Source organism: Orbicella franksi, chromosome 7 (assembly GCF_964199315.1).
Source record: "Orbicella franksi chromosome 7, jaOrbFran1.1, whole genome shotgun sequence".
In the NCBI taxonomy this organism is placed as follows: domain Eukaryota; kingdom Metazoa; phylum Cnidaria; class Anthozoa; order Scleractinia; family Merulinidae; genus Orbicella; species Orbicella franksi.
The window spans coordinates 29,996,328-30,012,258 of NC_138151.1; the positions used below are offsets into that span (position 1 = coordinate 29,996,328).

General features: G+C 38.0%; 1 protein-coding gene across 1 annotated transcript; it reads right to left on the reverse strand.

The window, feature by feature from the left end:
• Nucleotides 1-1,016: 1,016 nt before the first annotated feature.
• On the reverse strand, nt 1,017-11,897 carry LOC145492893 (uncharacterized). The gene is made up of 5 exons (XM_081472269.1): nt 11,821-11,897; nt 9,920-9,994; nt 9,781-9,805; nt 7,935-7,991; nt 1,017-6,867 (listed from the first exon to the last, which is right to left on the reverse strand). The coding sequence occupies exons 2-5, from the start codon at nt 9,989-9,991 to the stop codon at nt 4,682-4,684; spliced, it is 2,340 nt and encodes a 779-aa protein (XP_081328395.1). The 5' UTR covers nt 9,992-9,994; nt 11,821-11,897; the 3' UTR covers nt 1,017-4,681.
• Between the last annotated feature and the right edge of the window lie 4,034 nt (nt 11,898-15,931).

Here is a 15,931-nt window from a genome sequence, read left to right on the forward strand (position 1 = left end):
CATTGAAAATCAACTATGATGTAATCAAACGGAAGAGAGTGACGCTTTAAAATATTCACGAGTAATAACGGTCAACGTCCGAGTTCTGTTCTAAGCACTTGTCTATAACCTTTCTCTTGAGTCCTTCAAACTTTCAATGAAAATGCCCTTGTAACGTTAACGAGCTTATTAATATTGGTACCCAGGGATTTTTCCTTAAAATTTGTTTCCTGTTCTTCTGTGGCTTAATGTGTCTTGTATTTTACCTCGACGAATTATAACGTAAGCACAAATGCAATTCTAAGTGCAGTCTGATCTAAGTTTCCCGAAAACCAAGTTTTTGACAACTCTGTGTTAAATAATGTATAGTAACATGAAAAGCTTACGAGGCCGTTTTGCTTATAGGACACATTGCTTCTCTATACAATGGCGAATCACGAGGGCGCCCCTATTAAAAGGCAAGATCGATGGAATTTGATGACTGAGTATATTTTATTTCTTTGTCATTTTACAGACATGAAAGAAAGATTCATCAGGTTTGCCAAAGCATTTACCGAAGCATAACTTGGGGCAAGCATAAATTAATCATCACTTGGTATTCTAGTTAGTTTATGAGACGGGTAATACATGGATGAGAAGACTGTAAACTAAATTTAAATTGAGGTGTCTGGTGTAATAAAACATCTTGAGTCCTATTATTTGGTCGTTTGTTTTCTTCACTATCGTCTGAAAATCTGAATTAGACACGTAAATGGCCAACCACGAAAGTTGTTTTCATATGCTCGGCAGGGGCGAGGTTCACCAATTAAAATCAAATACTGTTTTTGTACGTGCGCATTAAAATGACTCCAATGATTCGTTTTATAAGTAAAGGTAATCGTATGAACGCGAGTGCAATTAAGTGTTTACACTACGAGTGATATTTGAAAATTCTCTCAAAATTGCACAAGCCTTTGGGCGAGTGTAATATAGAAGAATTTTCAAATACCACGAGTAATGTAAATACTTTTAAAATCGCTCAAGCTTTCATACGATTACTCATTTATCATATCACTGAGAAAATTGCGAACGCGTGCGCGTTAATTTGCACCGCAGTGTAAACTTTCTAGAAGTCCTTTCCAATAATATTTCCATTGTTAGTTTCGCCGTTGGAAAGGACTTTTCCCACTTGCAGCGCGCCAAATTTTACCAGTGGATTTTTCCACCGTTGACGTAAATACAGATCAACCAATGATCAAACAAGTACTGACTATAAGTCATGACTTCGCGCGCGATCAACGACAAAAAATCTTTTTCATTTAGCTTTTGTTCTCGGATATACTTAAGGATATGAATTTCATGGTATCAACTGAATATGGTTTGTGCAACTTAATTTTAAGTCTTTGAAAGAAGGACAGGGAAAAGCAGTGGAAGGCTACATATCCGACCAATACGTGTTTGTTTACTTACGGACGCGGTCTGAGCTCCTGGGTGATCTGGATCATTTCCGAGAATTAAGTTTGGACCTTTCAAAGAGGAACAGAGCCGTTCCTGAAGTTTGTGTAATTGTTGCACTTTTAGTTGATTTAATGAATGACCAAGTAACTTCTCTACAAAGAAGGGGAATCTCAGCAAATTTGCATCGGCCGTTTTATCGACTTTACCGTGTTGAAAGCAGTGGTCGATCGATGAAGGACTTTTGGGAACAGCGATTTTATACTCTGCCGCTGGTTGCGACTTCGACTCTCAACGTTATTTAATCAAGAGAGCTTTACAGAATTAACTGAAGTTTTCCCAGACTAATTCCGTCATCTTTAGTTAATTCGGATTCTTGTCGGTACAAGCTAGATCTACATAAGTTTATAGCGTTTGTCAGGCACCTCTCTGTTCGATCACTGGTTATTCTCTAATCTAGACGACCAATCTAGACTAAAACAAATAATTCCCGATCGGGTGAAACACAGTTTTGACTTTTCAGGAGGCGTTACTCAATGGAACAGCTTCTAACGTTTGTCTATATTGCTGACTACATACTGCACTGTATATATTTACACAAATAAATTCATTTGAGTTAGGGAACAGTACTCGTAAACGTTTTGATGGAAATCATTTTCTGCTTTCGCGACGATCGCGCGCGGAGCACATGAAAAGTGAGAAATGTCAATCACGTTTTTCGCGCCAAAAATTTACACATTAATTCACATTCCTGCAGGTGAAACAAATAGACCTCTCGCGAATTAAGTCGCTCGCGCTCGCCCTCGATCCTGACTTAATCGCGAAGATTACCCTCTCTCTTCGCTCGAGGGAGATAAGTAAGTCAAGGATTAAGAAAAGGTCGACTTGTGGGAAGTCTAGTTGAAAACGCTCCGGCAGTGTTGGTTGTCTTTGAGACGCTTTCTTAGGGAAAGAGTTTCGTACTAAAGAAGGGAAATCATTTTTACATTATATTTTTAAACTTGATTAAAACCTACGAGGTTATTCTGTGTGAATCACATTGATAAATACACGAGAAATACCGAGAGTATATCGGTGAATATTCCATCGGCCTTTTCAAGTGGTTGCGAAAAATTTTAGCATAAGTCTAAGACGCCCTGCCAGGTCATTGATGTGCCATCACACTCTACTTCGTCGTCTTTTTCCCTATTTTGTTTCTAACTTCAGCCTTCACATTGACTTTCGGAATTAGTCGTTGTTAGTCCGTAGTCAATAAGCGTTCTTTTCTTAGATTGGAACTCTTCTGGCTGGTCTTCCGTTCTTAAAATTTCCTCGCGGGCACAGATTTTCAGTTGTTCTCGATCGAAGAATTTTGGTCGATCGGTAAATGTTACGAATCCTACGCTAGACAAATGTAGCTGGGCATGCGCTGTTTTCAAGTCCAATGCTTTCAAAGTCTTGGCAATTGTAGACTGAGCTTCAGTAAAATGTTTTCAATTAACTGCTGTCAACAGTTAAACATTTATTTAGAACGACTCTTAAAACACGCAAGGTATAAGATCAATTTCAGATCTTCTAAAGTTTAAACTTGATGAATCATTAATGAGTTTGAGAAATATAATTGGAAATAAACACGTACCACACATGTCGTTTTTATCCCACCTGTATTTGTTGATGTAAATTCCATTCTAATAACACATACAATAATACCCTCATGTCTACTAAATGTACTGGTTATTATGTCTTCTATACTGGCCTGTGTCATTTGGCGGAGGACAGGCGAAATGTTTCTGTGTGACACAGTGCGGTAACTGACCACAAAATTAAACTGTACTATAATTGCTCAAAAAATTGTGATTATTGTCTTGTCACAGTTACATTTCCTAATTTTAACCACAGTTGTACATGATACGGGAAAATGCCCCTTCCCTTTCCAAGATTTGGAAAAAAATCTAATAAATTATCAAAATGTGGGCTTACCAATTTTCCCAGTGCTAGGAAACAATGTCCCATACTCATAAATTTGAGAAAAAGCGGAACTTGTTTAAGAATTCCCAACGTTTTTCCCAAAACAATAACTCCCAAATTTCCTTCCCTAAACCCATAATTTTCCAAATTAGGTTACCAATAATTTCCCAGTGTCAGAAAATCATTTCCCAATCACAAATAAATTTGTGAAGATTGGAATGAAGTTTAAACATTTCCCAATATTTTCCAAAGTAACAATTTTGAATTGTTTGAAGGACAAAATTAAACGGTCTTGCTTTTTGCCCAACATTTTCACAGAACGGGAAAATAATTTCCCATTTCTTCCCAGATTTGAGTAAAATCCAAATTAATTTAAAATCCAAAGTGATTTATCCAAAGTCTAGCCGCGAAAATATATATATTTTTCCCAAAGAAATCCCTTTTTGGGATCTGAACAATGGTATACGTTTCCAATGATTTTCGGAATCGCCTGTGAGTAAACGCCATTCTGTTAAGGAGCTAAATTAACCAAAGCTTTTTTAATTGAATTTTAGGGTTGAAAATTATCCATAAGGAAGAGTTATTTTGAACTTTCAGGGTATTTGCTCTATTTTTGTCCAGTTTGGGAGTTCTGTAAGAGTTAAAATTACTCCAAAGGCGCGCCAATTTAAACCTAAAATGTTTGAAGTCAAAAACCTCCGTGGATATTACTTTGTAGTATTTTGATAAGAATGAGTATGTAGTATGCATTGCAATGCCTTTTAATCGAGAACACTGCAGCAAATGTCCATACACAAGGTTATAGACTCAACGACCAAGTGACAATGAACTTAATGACCAAAAATTACAGATCGTTTTAACCATTCTTATCAAAATACTATACTTACTGAGTAACTGGAATAACTAGGTGTAGTCTAAAATGCTTAATCTAAATCGAATAGAAACCTACTGCTTCGTTAGTATGTTTAGGATTGTGGTTTTACCGTTTAGAGCGGTTTTCACTCGCGTGTCGAAAATAATTCCCATTTGTCTTAGTTTTGCATTACTACGTTTAGCGATTGGTGCCAAAAACCTCGCACCACTTTGCCATCCAAGCAAAAGTAGAACCAAAACGAATTGTGACCCTCTAGCACGGCTACATGAATTTGGTTAGAGGTTTGATTTGCTCACTGGACTGTACAATCACCATATAGAAATCCCTAACCCATAATCTAATTGTTAAATAAAAGTACCGGACAGCTTTCTCACGGGATGTTTTCTAGTTAATAGTTTTGCTGGATTCCAAAAGCTGCTAAAAATAGTAATACCTTCTCTTTTTTAGTTAATACTTCACCCTCGAGGTGTACGAGCGAAATCTTTTGAGACTTATCTCAAAGTCTCCACACTTGTTCATCCCTATGGGTGGTCGAAGCGGCTTATCAGAAATCTCATTGACAATCATTGCCATTCCCTGGAGCTGATGTATTTCAATGTGGCAGTGGAGCAACCACCAACCAGGATTATCAGATATTAAATTGATGACCACGTACCCACCAGCAGGAACCATAACTGTGTCCTTTCTGACCGTTTTCTCATCAATATAAAATTCCATTGGTTCTGCCCAACTTGGTCTGGTACATCTCCCTGGAACGCAGCCTTCTGTAGTACAGTCGACATCATCGCAGTAGATATCACTGTTGTGGTTTCCAACAAAACCAGTCGTGTTGTCATATTCTGGATATCCAACATGAACAACATGGAATGTGTGGCCATGGAGATGAATTGGATGGGCGCTGCCGACTAGACCAATTGATGAAAACACCATTTGAACAGTTTCGTCATGTGGAATGTCTATGACATGAACACATGTGCACGCGGTTGTATATGGATTACAGTCAGCCGTAAGGTCACACTTTGTGTCCTTTCTTTCAAACTCATAATATTGGGTTTGGGGAGGAAAGGAAGGAAAGATGAAATTGCGCCCGTTCAGTGAACTAGTTGAAGATTCACCCTCAAAATTGAAGTTGATGAAATGTCTGCAACCTGGACACTCCTCAGGGTCTTTAGGGTTTGCATTTGGAAGCTCATCAGGTGGAGTTGGCTCAAGTAAGCGTAGGTCCTGGACATTAACACAGGTGATGCTATATGATGAATGAAAGTCCAGAAACGGGCAGTTCACTGCTTTGCATGGGTTGGCTTCGGTGCACTCTATGGGAGGAGAGTTTTCTTTGATCTCTTCATATTTTGATGACGGTACATTAACATCCGGATCATCCGAGTCCTCCGGCTGCTTGTAGTGCAAAACAGCCTCTGCCACATTTCCTAATGACTGGTAGGGTGGTAGAGACCCACGTGTATTAACCTCCAGAGTCTCGGCACGCATCCAGTAGTCACTCAATCCATCTGTATTGGTTGCACTAAGTAGAAAGTCATACCTCTCTCCTGTATGAATGATGATGTAATCGACGTCTTTTACAGGCTCAAGCCAATAGCCGTCAGTACCCACAACGGTAAGTTTATGGCCATCAATGGAGAATCTGTAAGCAAAATCTCCTTGGGCTCCAACCAGCCGAAAGCGATATGTCTTTCCCTCTTCAACAGTAAATATACTCAGTCTTGTTTTGATATATGGAACATCAGCATGCCTGCCTTTCCCATTTATAATTCCAGAAAAGTACGGGAATGGCCCAACCCCTGCTCCTTCAAAACCACGTGTGATAGTATACGCATCATCTTCAGCAGTAGGCACCTCACCAAGCGGTTTGTCTGGATAAAAGCCCAAGCCAGCGTGGATCTGTGAGAACAGGTCCAAAGATGCCTCCTGTTGCCAGTCTAGAAACGATAACGTGTGCTGATCTGGAAGGTCTTCAAATTCATCATCGACACCATGCGCTTCGAGTTCAATTTGGATTTTATCCATTCTTTCAGGTGTTTCTTTAACTATTAGTGCACCATAGAAGCCATCTGTTCTTTGTGCGCCACTGTGAGAATGGTACCAAAACGTTCCTGAAGGACTAGCAATATACCTGTATGAAAAGCTCGATTGAGGTCCTATCGGACATTGAGTGACGTGCCCTACACCATCCATCCAAGGTGTTCCTTTCTGGTGCATCCCATGCCAGTGTATTGAAATACCCTCGGAGGTAAGATTGTTGTGAACATGAATTTCAACCTCTTGCCCTTCGTGAACTATCAAGGTAGGTCCCGGAATCTGTCCATTGACAGCTATCGCCAAACGGTACGTTTTGCCATCTACAAACTGGGGATTGGTGCAGTTAACGTTGGACAGATTCGAACATTCCCTATTAGTCTGCAGTGGAGTAGGTGTCCCATCTTCACCGAAATAGTAGATGACTCCCAGGGCTCCTCGCATAGCAATTCCTGTAGGTTCATCCAGCGATAACTTTTGATAGCTGGTGAAGGTTCGAATTTCGTCAATTTCAAGGTTAAATCTGCAAACATCTGCATCTGCAGCGCATTCACAACTTGGTTTACCGTATTCACAGTTGAGGGTTTCTTCCAGCAGGTCTATGGAAAAAAAGATATGAAATTGACAAAAATGAATTTATTCCATAGGAATCGAGTTCCCAGCTCCCAGTTCCTACTATGATACGCGCCTACAGTGAATTCTGGCTGGTGCATTGATCAAAAAGAATTTTCAGGGAAAAATGATTAATACAACTACCATGAGTCCCAGCCAATTTACGAACTCTATCAAAAATTCTCTTTTGGCTGAAAGGTTAGTGGCCCTATTTTTATTTAGCAACCAAATTCCTAATTCATTCAGGTAGGGGAAAAGGGGGCTCCGAAGCCGGTATTACTTTTATTATCTCATTGATAGAGAAACTGGTTTTATAGTTTTCGACCCGTCTTGCAACTTCCTTATAGCAAAATCAAAACAAAGGTAAATCACTTATATTGAGTCATACGAAAAACCGCATAGCAAAATAGTCGAAGCCAACGGGCGTCCATTGGGCTTCTCAAAATAAAAAGATGGAAAGAGTTTTTGTTTGCGAATTTACAATCTGCTGTTGCCTTTCTCTGAACCTGGGTCTCCTTTTATTACAGTGATATTAAAAACAATATATCAAAGAAGGCGCTAGCTTTTCCATGTTCTTAATATTCCAGGGTCTTACTGAAAAAAAAAGACTTAATTCGATTAAAGACAGTCGAGAATTTAAGTAGTTTAGGGAGAGTTGAAGAAATCGCAGCGAAACTTAAAGGAGAAGAAGTTTTTCAAGAATGGTACAATGTAGGTTCAAATCTCTTCAGACCATTTCCAAATTGTTCTGGGAATGTTGGCTTCCGATTAGGTAGGAAAAAATCCTTTGTATTATTGCGTCCAACTGCCGAACTGTAACACTCTAGAGGTTATTTCGTCAGTAGTGCCCGAATTATGAACGTTTTGCTCGAAAAATAATACGATTTTCCCGTCACCATCCCCGAAATAGGGAGCGGGACACTGCTATCCCAACCCTCGGCTGCCCCATCCCTGACCTCCGTTGGGTTCTATGGCTATTTTACAAGTCATCTTTCTGAGAAAGATAAGATAACATTCGTTTTCTAATAAATCTATTGCTTAATAATCTACTCACTTTCCTCAAGAAACTGGAAACTCTTTATGGCAAAGTCCCCTGAACTTTCAAAATCTTCTTTGGGTATGTCCAAGCCGGGGAGGAGAAAAGATAAATTTTGATTAACAATTTTTTTGATGATCATGACTTTATTTAGTCATTTGACTCCACACAAAAAATGTAATTAACAAATACAAACAGCAGGGACGCTACAATTGCAACAACATAGCCGATAGCATATAAGCCAACCCTAGTATAAAGAGGCTAAAACTAAGCTACCATAGAAAAGTTACTTTTTGACTTGGCAGCCGCACGCGCGTTCCCCCAGCAACGTTTAAACTAATAGCAGTTAGACCGGTTGACCCTGGTTCAACTCCTCTGCTTACATACATATATAGATATATAAACCTTATTTTTTCTAGCCAGCTCCTCTGCCTCCCGCCAGTTATATCTGTTTCTTTCAGTTTAAGTTGCAGCCTGTAAATTAGCCAGGTGTGCTAAGCGCATGAAATACTACAAACAACAAAATTCAGCTGCATGTTTTTTATTATTATTATTTTTAAATTGCAAAACAGCGACGGGCGAGATCGTCGCCTGTTCATCTATGAGATATGGTCTCTTGGTTTGAGCAACAATCTTGTTTTTAGCTTTGCACCTCAAACCATCCCACAGATCCGTGCGCGCCCGCTCTCGTCCCAGGTTATCAATCTTTTCCATGGTAAGTTATTACAAAAACCCCAGTTGAATGATGATAAGGAACAAAGTGTTAGCTAGTTCTCCTTTTGAAATCTAGACCCTCCATTCATGGCCATACTGTCTTAGTCAAAAAATAAATGATCTACACGGCAAGCTGAGTTGAGAGTAATGTTAGACTTCTGACAGAACTCAGACTTGCATTAACTGGATGATGTTAACAATTTACTTTTTTTTTTAGCAAATTCGAAGTGCAAATGCCGTCCTCTGAAGCGTAAAGAAATATAGCCTTGGTATGTTTGTTTGTGTGCTCTTAGGTGGTTTCTGAAAATATGTTTCCACAAGCGCAAGGCCTCCTATCGATCTGAGGGTTAGAGGCACTAAATTTCTTGCCTGCAAAATTAGTGCTCGAATATGCAAACGTTGAAAGCGGAACAGAAACGCCCTTAAATTGCATGGTTAATCGCTTTTAAAAAAGACAAAATGTTATAAAGCCAAAAATACTCGGTTTGGATTCTTGCAGGATAATAGTTTCGTGCCAAAGCGCTTGGCTTTTTACTAATTTGCATTTGGGGTGTGTTTAGTTTGAAATGCTGGCCACTCGGGACGACCAATTTTTTCATAATCTCCACCCGTGTTTTTGCCCAAATTATAAGCATTGAAATGTTTATGAGTCTAAATAAAGATAAATTTGTTAAATTCATCGTTGCTTTTTTTTAAACCGCGATGCAAAACGAAATGCGATTTTGCGACAGCATTATATTACTGCATTATATTGGCGGTGTTAAGAGAAAATATATTCTCGTGCTGGGCTCCGTCGCAACGCGACTCCACCCAATACAAGAATAATGATATTTTCTCCCAACTAGCCGCCAATACAATGCAGTAATGCCGTCTGAAAATTGCATTTAATTTATATAATTGCGGTTCTCAGTTTCTCCAAAGTCTAGTCTTGGGAACTGACGACATGTTAGAGTTCATCTCTTTTGGTAGAGTAGTTTTGAACTTTACCTTTACATCGATGGGAATGAATTCAGGGCGTATAATTTGATCAAGATTTTTCCTATCCGAGTCTGAAATTTATTACGCTTATAAATTTCGGCAACAATATTGTAGCAATTTACAAGATTAAAAATAAAAAAAAAATGAAACAACGATTAATTAATTGACTTACCAGGGTCTTTTTCTTGGTTTCCTTCCTGTGAAAGAAGTAAATTTTAACATCACTGGACACTTAAAACGATTTCAAAAAAAAAAATAGTTTGTCCTTAAAAATCTAACAAAGTACGGAGGAATGGAGGTCACATGCTTACCTGAGCTTCATTGTGACGAGGGACTGATGCCGCCAACGCCCAAGTTATCATGAAGAAAACAAAACGCCTCATTGTCTTTGATAAAAGAATATAAAACTGACTAAGTTATATGAAGTTACGTTACGTTAAGTTGATCATGAGTAATAAAATGTCATATGAATGCGTTTCAAGGCTAATTTAAATTCCCGCGCCGCTCTGAAGCGCTTTGGCAAAGCTACTTCACATGCTAGGTAAAAAAAAAAAAAGAAAAAAATGGTTATGTTACTACTAATAATTATATTAATACCACTTGCTTTGTTTGAGGAATTGAAATTTATGGCCCCCACTTATGTTGACAATTTATCAGGTGACCCTATTTAAAGCGGGGGCTTTATTAAATTCCCCCCTCCACTCCGAAGCGTCAAGAATATTTCAGCAAATCATGATAATTAAAAATTAGATTATGACCTCGAGATTTCTATGAGGCGATAGTTGATGAGGACGAAGGCTGATTCAACTACCGCCTCATGGAAATCGAGCGAATAACCGAATTGTTTTGGGAGAATTCTGCAATAAATACTCTATTCTAAGGGATGAATTTTAAAGAAAAATAGAGCATATCGTTCAGACTTTTAAACAGTTATCTTCAATACAAGCCATCGTCAAACTTACGACTCATACACGTCATTATATTAGTATTCAATTAGCAAAATCATTTCATCTTCCTTTGATCTACGCCATATCCTATTTTCAAATCAAACCGATGTAACTTGAGTGCTATATCATAACCTTATTAATCTTCACGATAATCATTACTGTTTTAGTTTTAGTTTACAAAAGCATTTACAACACTCTGTGTATTTATGGTCATGCAAATAAAGCTAGTTGTTGCTGTCGGGCGAGCAATTACTAGTGCGTCGAATATTTTTTTCACACTTATTTTTGAGACAAAAATGACTAAGAACTGTACTTTTATACCAATTTTGTCATAGCTCCTATCTGCGAACAGAAGTCTCTATCCTAAGATATGCATTGGGGATTCTCGAAATCAAACGCTGAACTCTCACTCCTAACTGAAAAAAGCTGCAAAAATGAAGCGAGAAAAAAAATTATGTAGATAACTCTATTAAAGACTGGTGAAGGCTAGAGTCAGAAAACGGGAGAGAAATGGTAAAGTTAAAAGCCAGAAAAAACTACAGATGGATTGTTGGTGGGTACTCTCAAAATTGTGATGGTAAACTAATGGTGTCATGGTTCTTAAATCCTTCCCTCTTTTTCTTCAACTCCTACAACTAGTTTTCTGGTGGGAGTCCTTGTCCCATCCAATCCCACATGCGTCACGGACAACGAAACGAACTCAAAATTCCAAAAGAAGAGCAAACCAACTGAAGGTGAAATGGCATATCCATGACGTGGCATGGCATCCTAGACTTGTGCTATACTTTCTCACAACCACTCTAAGGTTTGCTGGATCATTCTCCGATATAAAATAGGAATTTCTCAATTTTATTCACACAGAATGGCCTCGTATAGGTTTCAATTAAATTTACAAAAATAAATTGTAAAAATTGTTGTCCCACCTTAGAAACCATTTTAGAAACAAAAACACTGCTGGAGTATTAAACAACACCTTGATAAACCAAAGAGTAAGAAAGGAATCTTTAGAACATAAAAATACTATCATTTTTTAAGTTACTTCTAGATATTGACGCTAGCAGTAAGCAATTTGAATCTGGTCGGGCTCTCAGTTTAAAATACTTCATGCGAACTTGTTGTATTCAGCGGAGGTTAAAGGAGGGAGTTTACTGAAAGAAAATAAATTGGTTCGTTTGCCTAGAGCCGCTGGTGGATTGAATTGAAAGAAGATATCATGATAGCACCTAGCTGCTAACAACGTAAAATCTGGTGACAAGAAAACTTACTGTTTAGGGTCTTCTAACTGAATGTCTTCTCGTCAAATTCTCTTCTGAGGTAGACCAAAACCTTCTCAACAGGGTCGTTCCCGGTGGAAACTGAATTTTGTCTTTTGCTTTGTCTCTTTTTAAAGAAGACCTAACACTAAAACAATTGCATGCGATATTGACAGCTGTTAGTTTGACGAAAAGGCACATTATTGAAGCTCCAGCTACATCTGCCATGACTTCCTGACACTTGAAGAACCTAAAACTGCGCATGTCCAGCTACATTTGTCGAGGGTAGCCTTCCTAATATTTGCTTAACGGAAAATTTTCGTCCAGCGAATTTATCCTTGTTATAGAGACCTTAAGAAAAGCAAGACCATCCAGAAAGAGAGTCAAGAAAAACAACCATTCTTGCATTCCAAATGTCATGTTTCAGGCTAATGTTGTGCGCGAAAATTACGTTCAAACATTACAGTTGCGAACAAAAGAGGACACAAGGCGACGAAGTCGGGTTGACCTGGCAAGTTTGTCATCTGCTACTAGGGGAATTACCTTTGCAGTTCAGAAATGTTCTTGATTAAACCTGAGCTCCAAAAGAACAAAATGTGACAATTAAATACAACTTAACAAATAACAAAAACAGCTTTGTCACGTTATAGGGAATTTCAAGCAAACACGTTAATGGATAGGTACAAATTGGTGGTATCGAAACTAAGAGCTTAAGAGTGAGTCCATGAGCAAACCAGGTAGAACCAGGCAATAGGTAATTTAGCTCAAATCACCAATTTTGATCAAATTTGACACAAATGTTGGGTTTGGCGAGTGAGTAATTACGGCAAAAAAGTAGGTCAAATATCTTACTCCCTTCAGGTTATAAGGACCCACTGCAAAAATGGTCATTTGACACTAATTTATGCATATCTTTAACAGGTAACTGCAAATACACATTCTTCTAGCATAGATAGTGAGAGCAATCACTAGAGTTCTCAAAAAAGCCATAAAATGTTAGGGGACTTCGATATTTGTTCTGCGCTGGCGTACTGTTTACATAGTGCTTTACGATTTATCACTATTTCATGAACATCCACTGAAACGCCAAAGCCACTTTTCTGTCTTCACCCAACTCTAAATCACTAAGAAATAACCAGTTGAACATTTTCCTATCGATTAAAAGTAAAAATTCGGTAAAAAGAACCTCTTTACGCACTTCTTTCAAATATTTTCGGAGCTATATATTTTGTGGCATTATCACGATATCGAGATATAAATTGGGCAGCAGGAAATTCAACTCAGAAGCTCCCTCAACTTACGCTTTCAGGTTTAAAATTCAATGGAAGGAAAAATAAATACTACATACATGTCACTTAGACGCGATTCTGTGCCACAAAATATAACTCCAAAAAGATTTGAAAGCAATTTTTACTCGTAATCGATAGAAAATGCTAAGCTAGTTATTTCTTGGTGATTTAGAGTTGGGTTAAGACAGAAAAATGGCCAGAAAAAAAAAATTTAGAAGTCTCCAATCATTTTATGGCTTTGGTAGAATAATGGTTCGGCTTGGTAGAATATCTATTTGCTGTTGGCCGTTGCAGATATTTGCCATCAATTAAAGGCTATTCACAACACTGCAAAATTTGTACCTTACTTAAGATGGAGCCGAGAGATAAATCAAATTGCCTAATTTAAATGAATATCTGTACTTTGAGATTGATATATTTTCAGATGGCCTTTCTTGTTGTAGAAATACTAAACCAAAGACAGCCAGTTAAATTTGCATAAATTAGTGTCAAATGGCCATTTTTGCAGGGGTCCCCATAACTCGAAGGGAATAAAATATTTTGACCTACTGTTTTGCCACAATCACTCCCTCACCGAACGCAACATGTGGCCTAAGTTTGAGCGAAATCAGTGATTTGAGCTGTATTACCTACTGCCTTGATTTCTCAATAAAATCGGACACACTCGTTCATTGTTTTAAGCGATTACATATTTACTCATATGAAGCAATAAGGTCTCGCAACTGGTCACCTTAAATAACCACTTAACGGCTTTTTTATGAAATAAATTGGAAACTTTCAAGAAATTGGTCTTCGGAAATAATCACCAAATCAAATTCGAGTCCCAAAAGGACGACACGTGACTTTCAAAAACGACAAAAAATAAAACGTTCGAGGATGTTGCCAAATTACAGTGCCATTTCAGGAAAACACGATAATTGCTTTACACAATTTCGTGTCGAAATAAATACATTTTGTAATGTTTTGCCAATTACACTGAAGTATGGTCATAATGTATGATTCGTGTTAACTGTAGAAGTATTTTAGATTTGCTAGCAGCTACAAATCCCTAGGGGACTAGCAGGCTGTTTAAGATTTTGTAAGTTATGCAAGAGCCACAAGAAGGCAACTCTTTCAACTTTGGTTTTTAATTTTCCTGTTTATTCACTGATGTATTTTCTTAATGATGCTGATGAGGCTCGCTGTATCCTGCATCAATAAACGAGATGCTCGCTCCTGACGCTGTGTTTGTGTTTATTAAGATTAGTTGCAAACACCTTATCATCGTTTCAGGGTGATTAGAATATAATGCTTTAAAAATATCACTCGGTAAACTGTTAAGAAATCGATTTTCGAAGATAATCACCAAGGCAATGAGTTGCTTGAAAAAACTTGATCAGGAATAACAACGAATCGTCTAGCAAGGAATGTAATAAGTTTTATTTGCAGAAGTTTAAAAGACCCAAAATTGATCTGCTACCTTGTGTGTTCTAAGAGCCGCTTAACTTTTGTAATTATTGAACATGAAAATGACAGCAGTCAATTGAAAAAAAGTTTCGTTGGAGCAGCTTAGTTCACGATGGACCTTTTCGGAAATACAGCGGCCCTATTTTACATTCTATTGTTTTAAATAGCTATTATGAGATGCTCTGGGGAGGGTGGGGGGCAAATCAGGATGTATTTGTCCCCCTAAACATTGTGAAACATTTTGTACATCTGGACGGTGATCAAACATGTTTGTTATCGTTATGCTACTCAGTACAACAGCAACATGTTTGGTCACGAAACAATGTTAGATCGTGTTTGGTCGCCAAGCGTTTCTCGTTTGGACAGGGCTTTGGGGCGTATCTTTCCAAAATTTCTCACACACCATGCAGCTGTTCTAGTCTTTGTGCCCCCTCACAAAAGTTGTTCTCCTGAGCATTAAAAGAAAACGGTTATTGTCACATAGTAGTAAAATTTTAGGCAAACAAGTTAAGGTTTCTGTATACCTGTAGAGGTGTCTCTCGTCCGAGCGGTGTAGCCGGTCCGGTTTTAACTGCAAGTACCTAAACCTCTGTATCAAATTAAAGTTTCTAGAGCTGGCAATCACACTCATACTAAGACATTTGAATTAAAATAATTGTAGAATTTTTTACGACCTGTAAATGCATGCGTCCGAATCACCTTTTGAAAGCTACAAGCCAAAGCGAATTTTGTTTTCGCTTATTTAAGATGATTTCCGCAGAACATTCGAGCAATAATGGACCCGAAATAAGAGGAACAAATTAAGACGGATTCGGCTCAAAGTTCGAGCAAAAAATGCAAAAATATTTACTAAAAATCTTCTCATAGCACGGTAACTTTCGGAATACTATTTAGCAAAATTTAAGTTACCAAAAAAACCTAATGGTATAGTAATATTTTAAATGCAGTTAAGAAGAACTTGCAAAGACTTGAGCTCCCAAGCTGACCCCGTGAGAGAAAATTGAACTTGAATCTCCATAGTTCAATTAAAACAGACGTTTCGCGTTAGTTAAAAACACAGTAACACACGCTTTAAGGATTCTTACGAGGTTTGACATTAACTTTCTCGAGAATGTTTGAGAATTTAATCGAGGGGTCACTTAGAGAAATTAACTAAGGTGATTTGTTTTAAATAGTATTCCAAACGTTACCGTGCTACAAGTAGAGCAGTTAGTAAATAATTTTTGCCCTTTTTGCTCGAACTTTGAGCTGAATCCGTCGTAATTTGTTCCTCAGATCTCGAACCCAAAGACCTAAAAAAAAAAAAAAGTGTCCGCGATTTGCCATATTCAGTTCTAGTGAAAAGTCACACAACATTTTCGAAGTAGGATTAAAAAAATATGAAGTCA

Coding starts and splice junctions, on each gene's coding strand:
- LOC145492893 (XM_081472269.1), bottom strand. CDS start 9,991: ATGAGGCGTTTTGTTTTCTTCATGATAACTTGGGCGTTGGCGGCATCA. Junction 9,806..9,919: donor CTCGTCACAATGAAGCTCAG/GTAAGCATGTGA, acceptor CTTCTTTCACAG/GAAGGAAACCAAGAAAAAGA. Junction 7,992..9,780: donor AAACCAAGAAAAAGACCCTG/GTAAGTCAATTA, acceptor ACATACCCAAAG/AAGATTTTGAAAGTTCAGGG.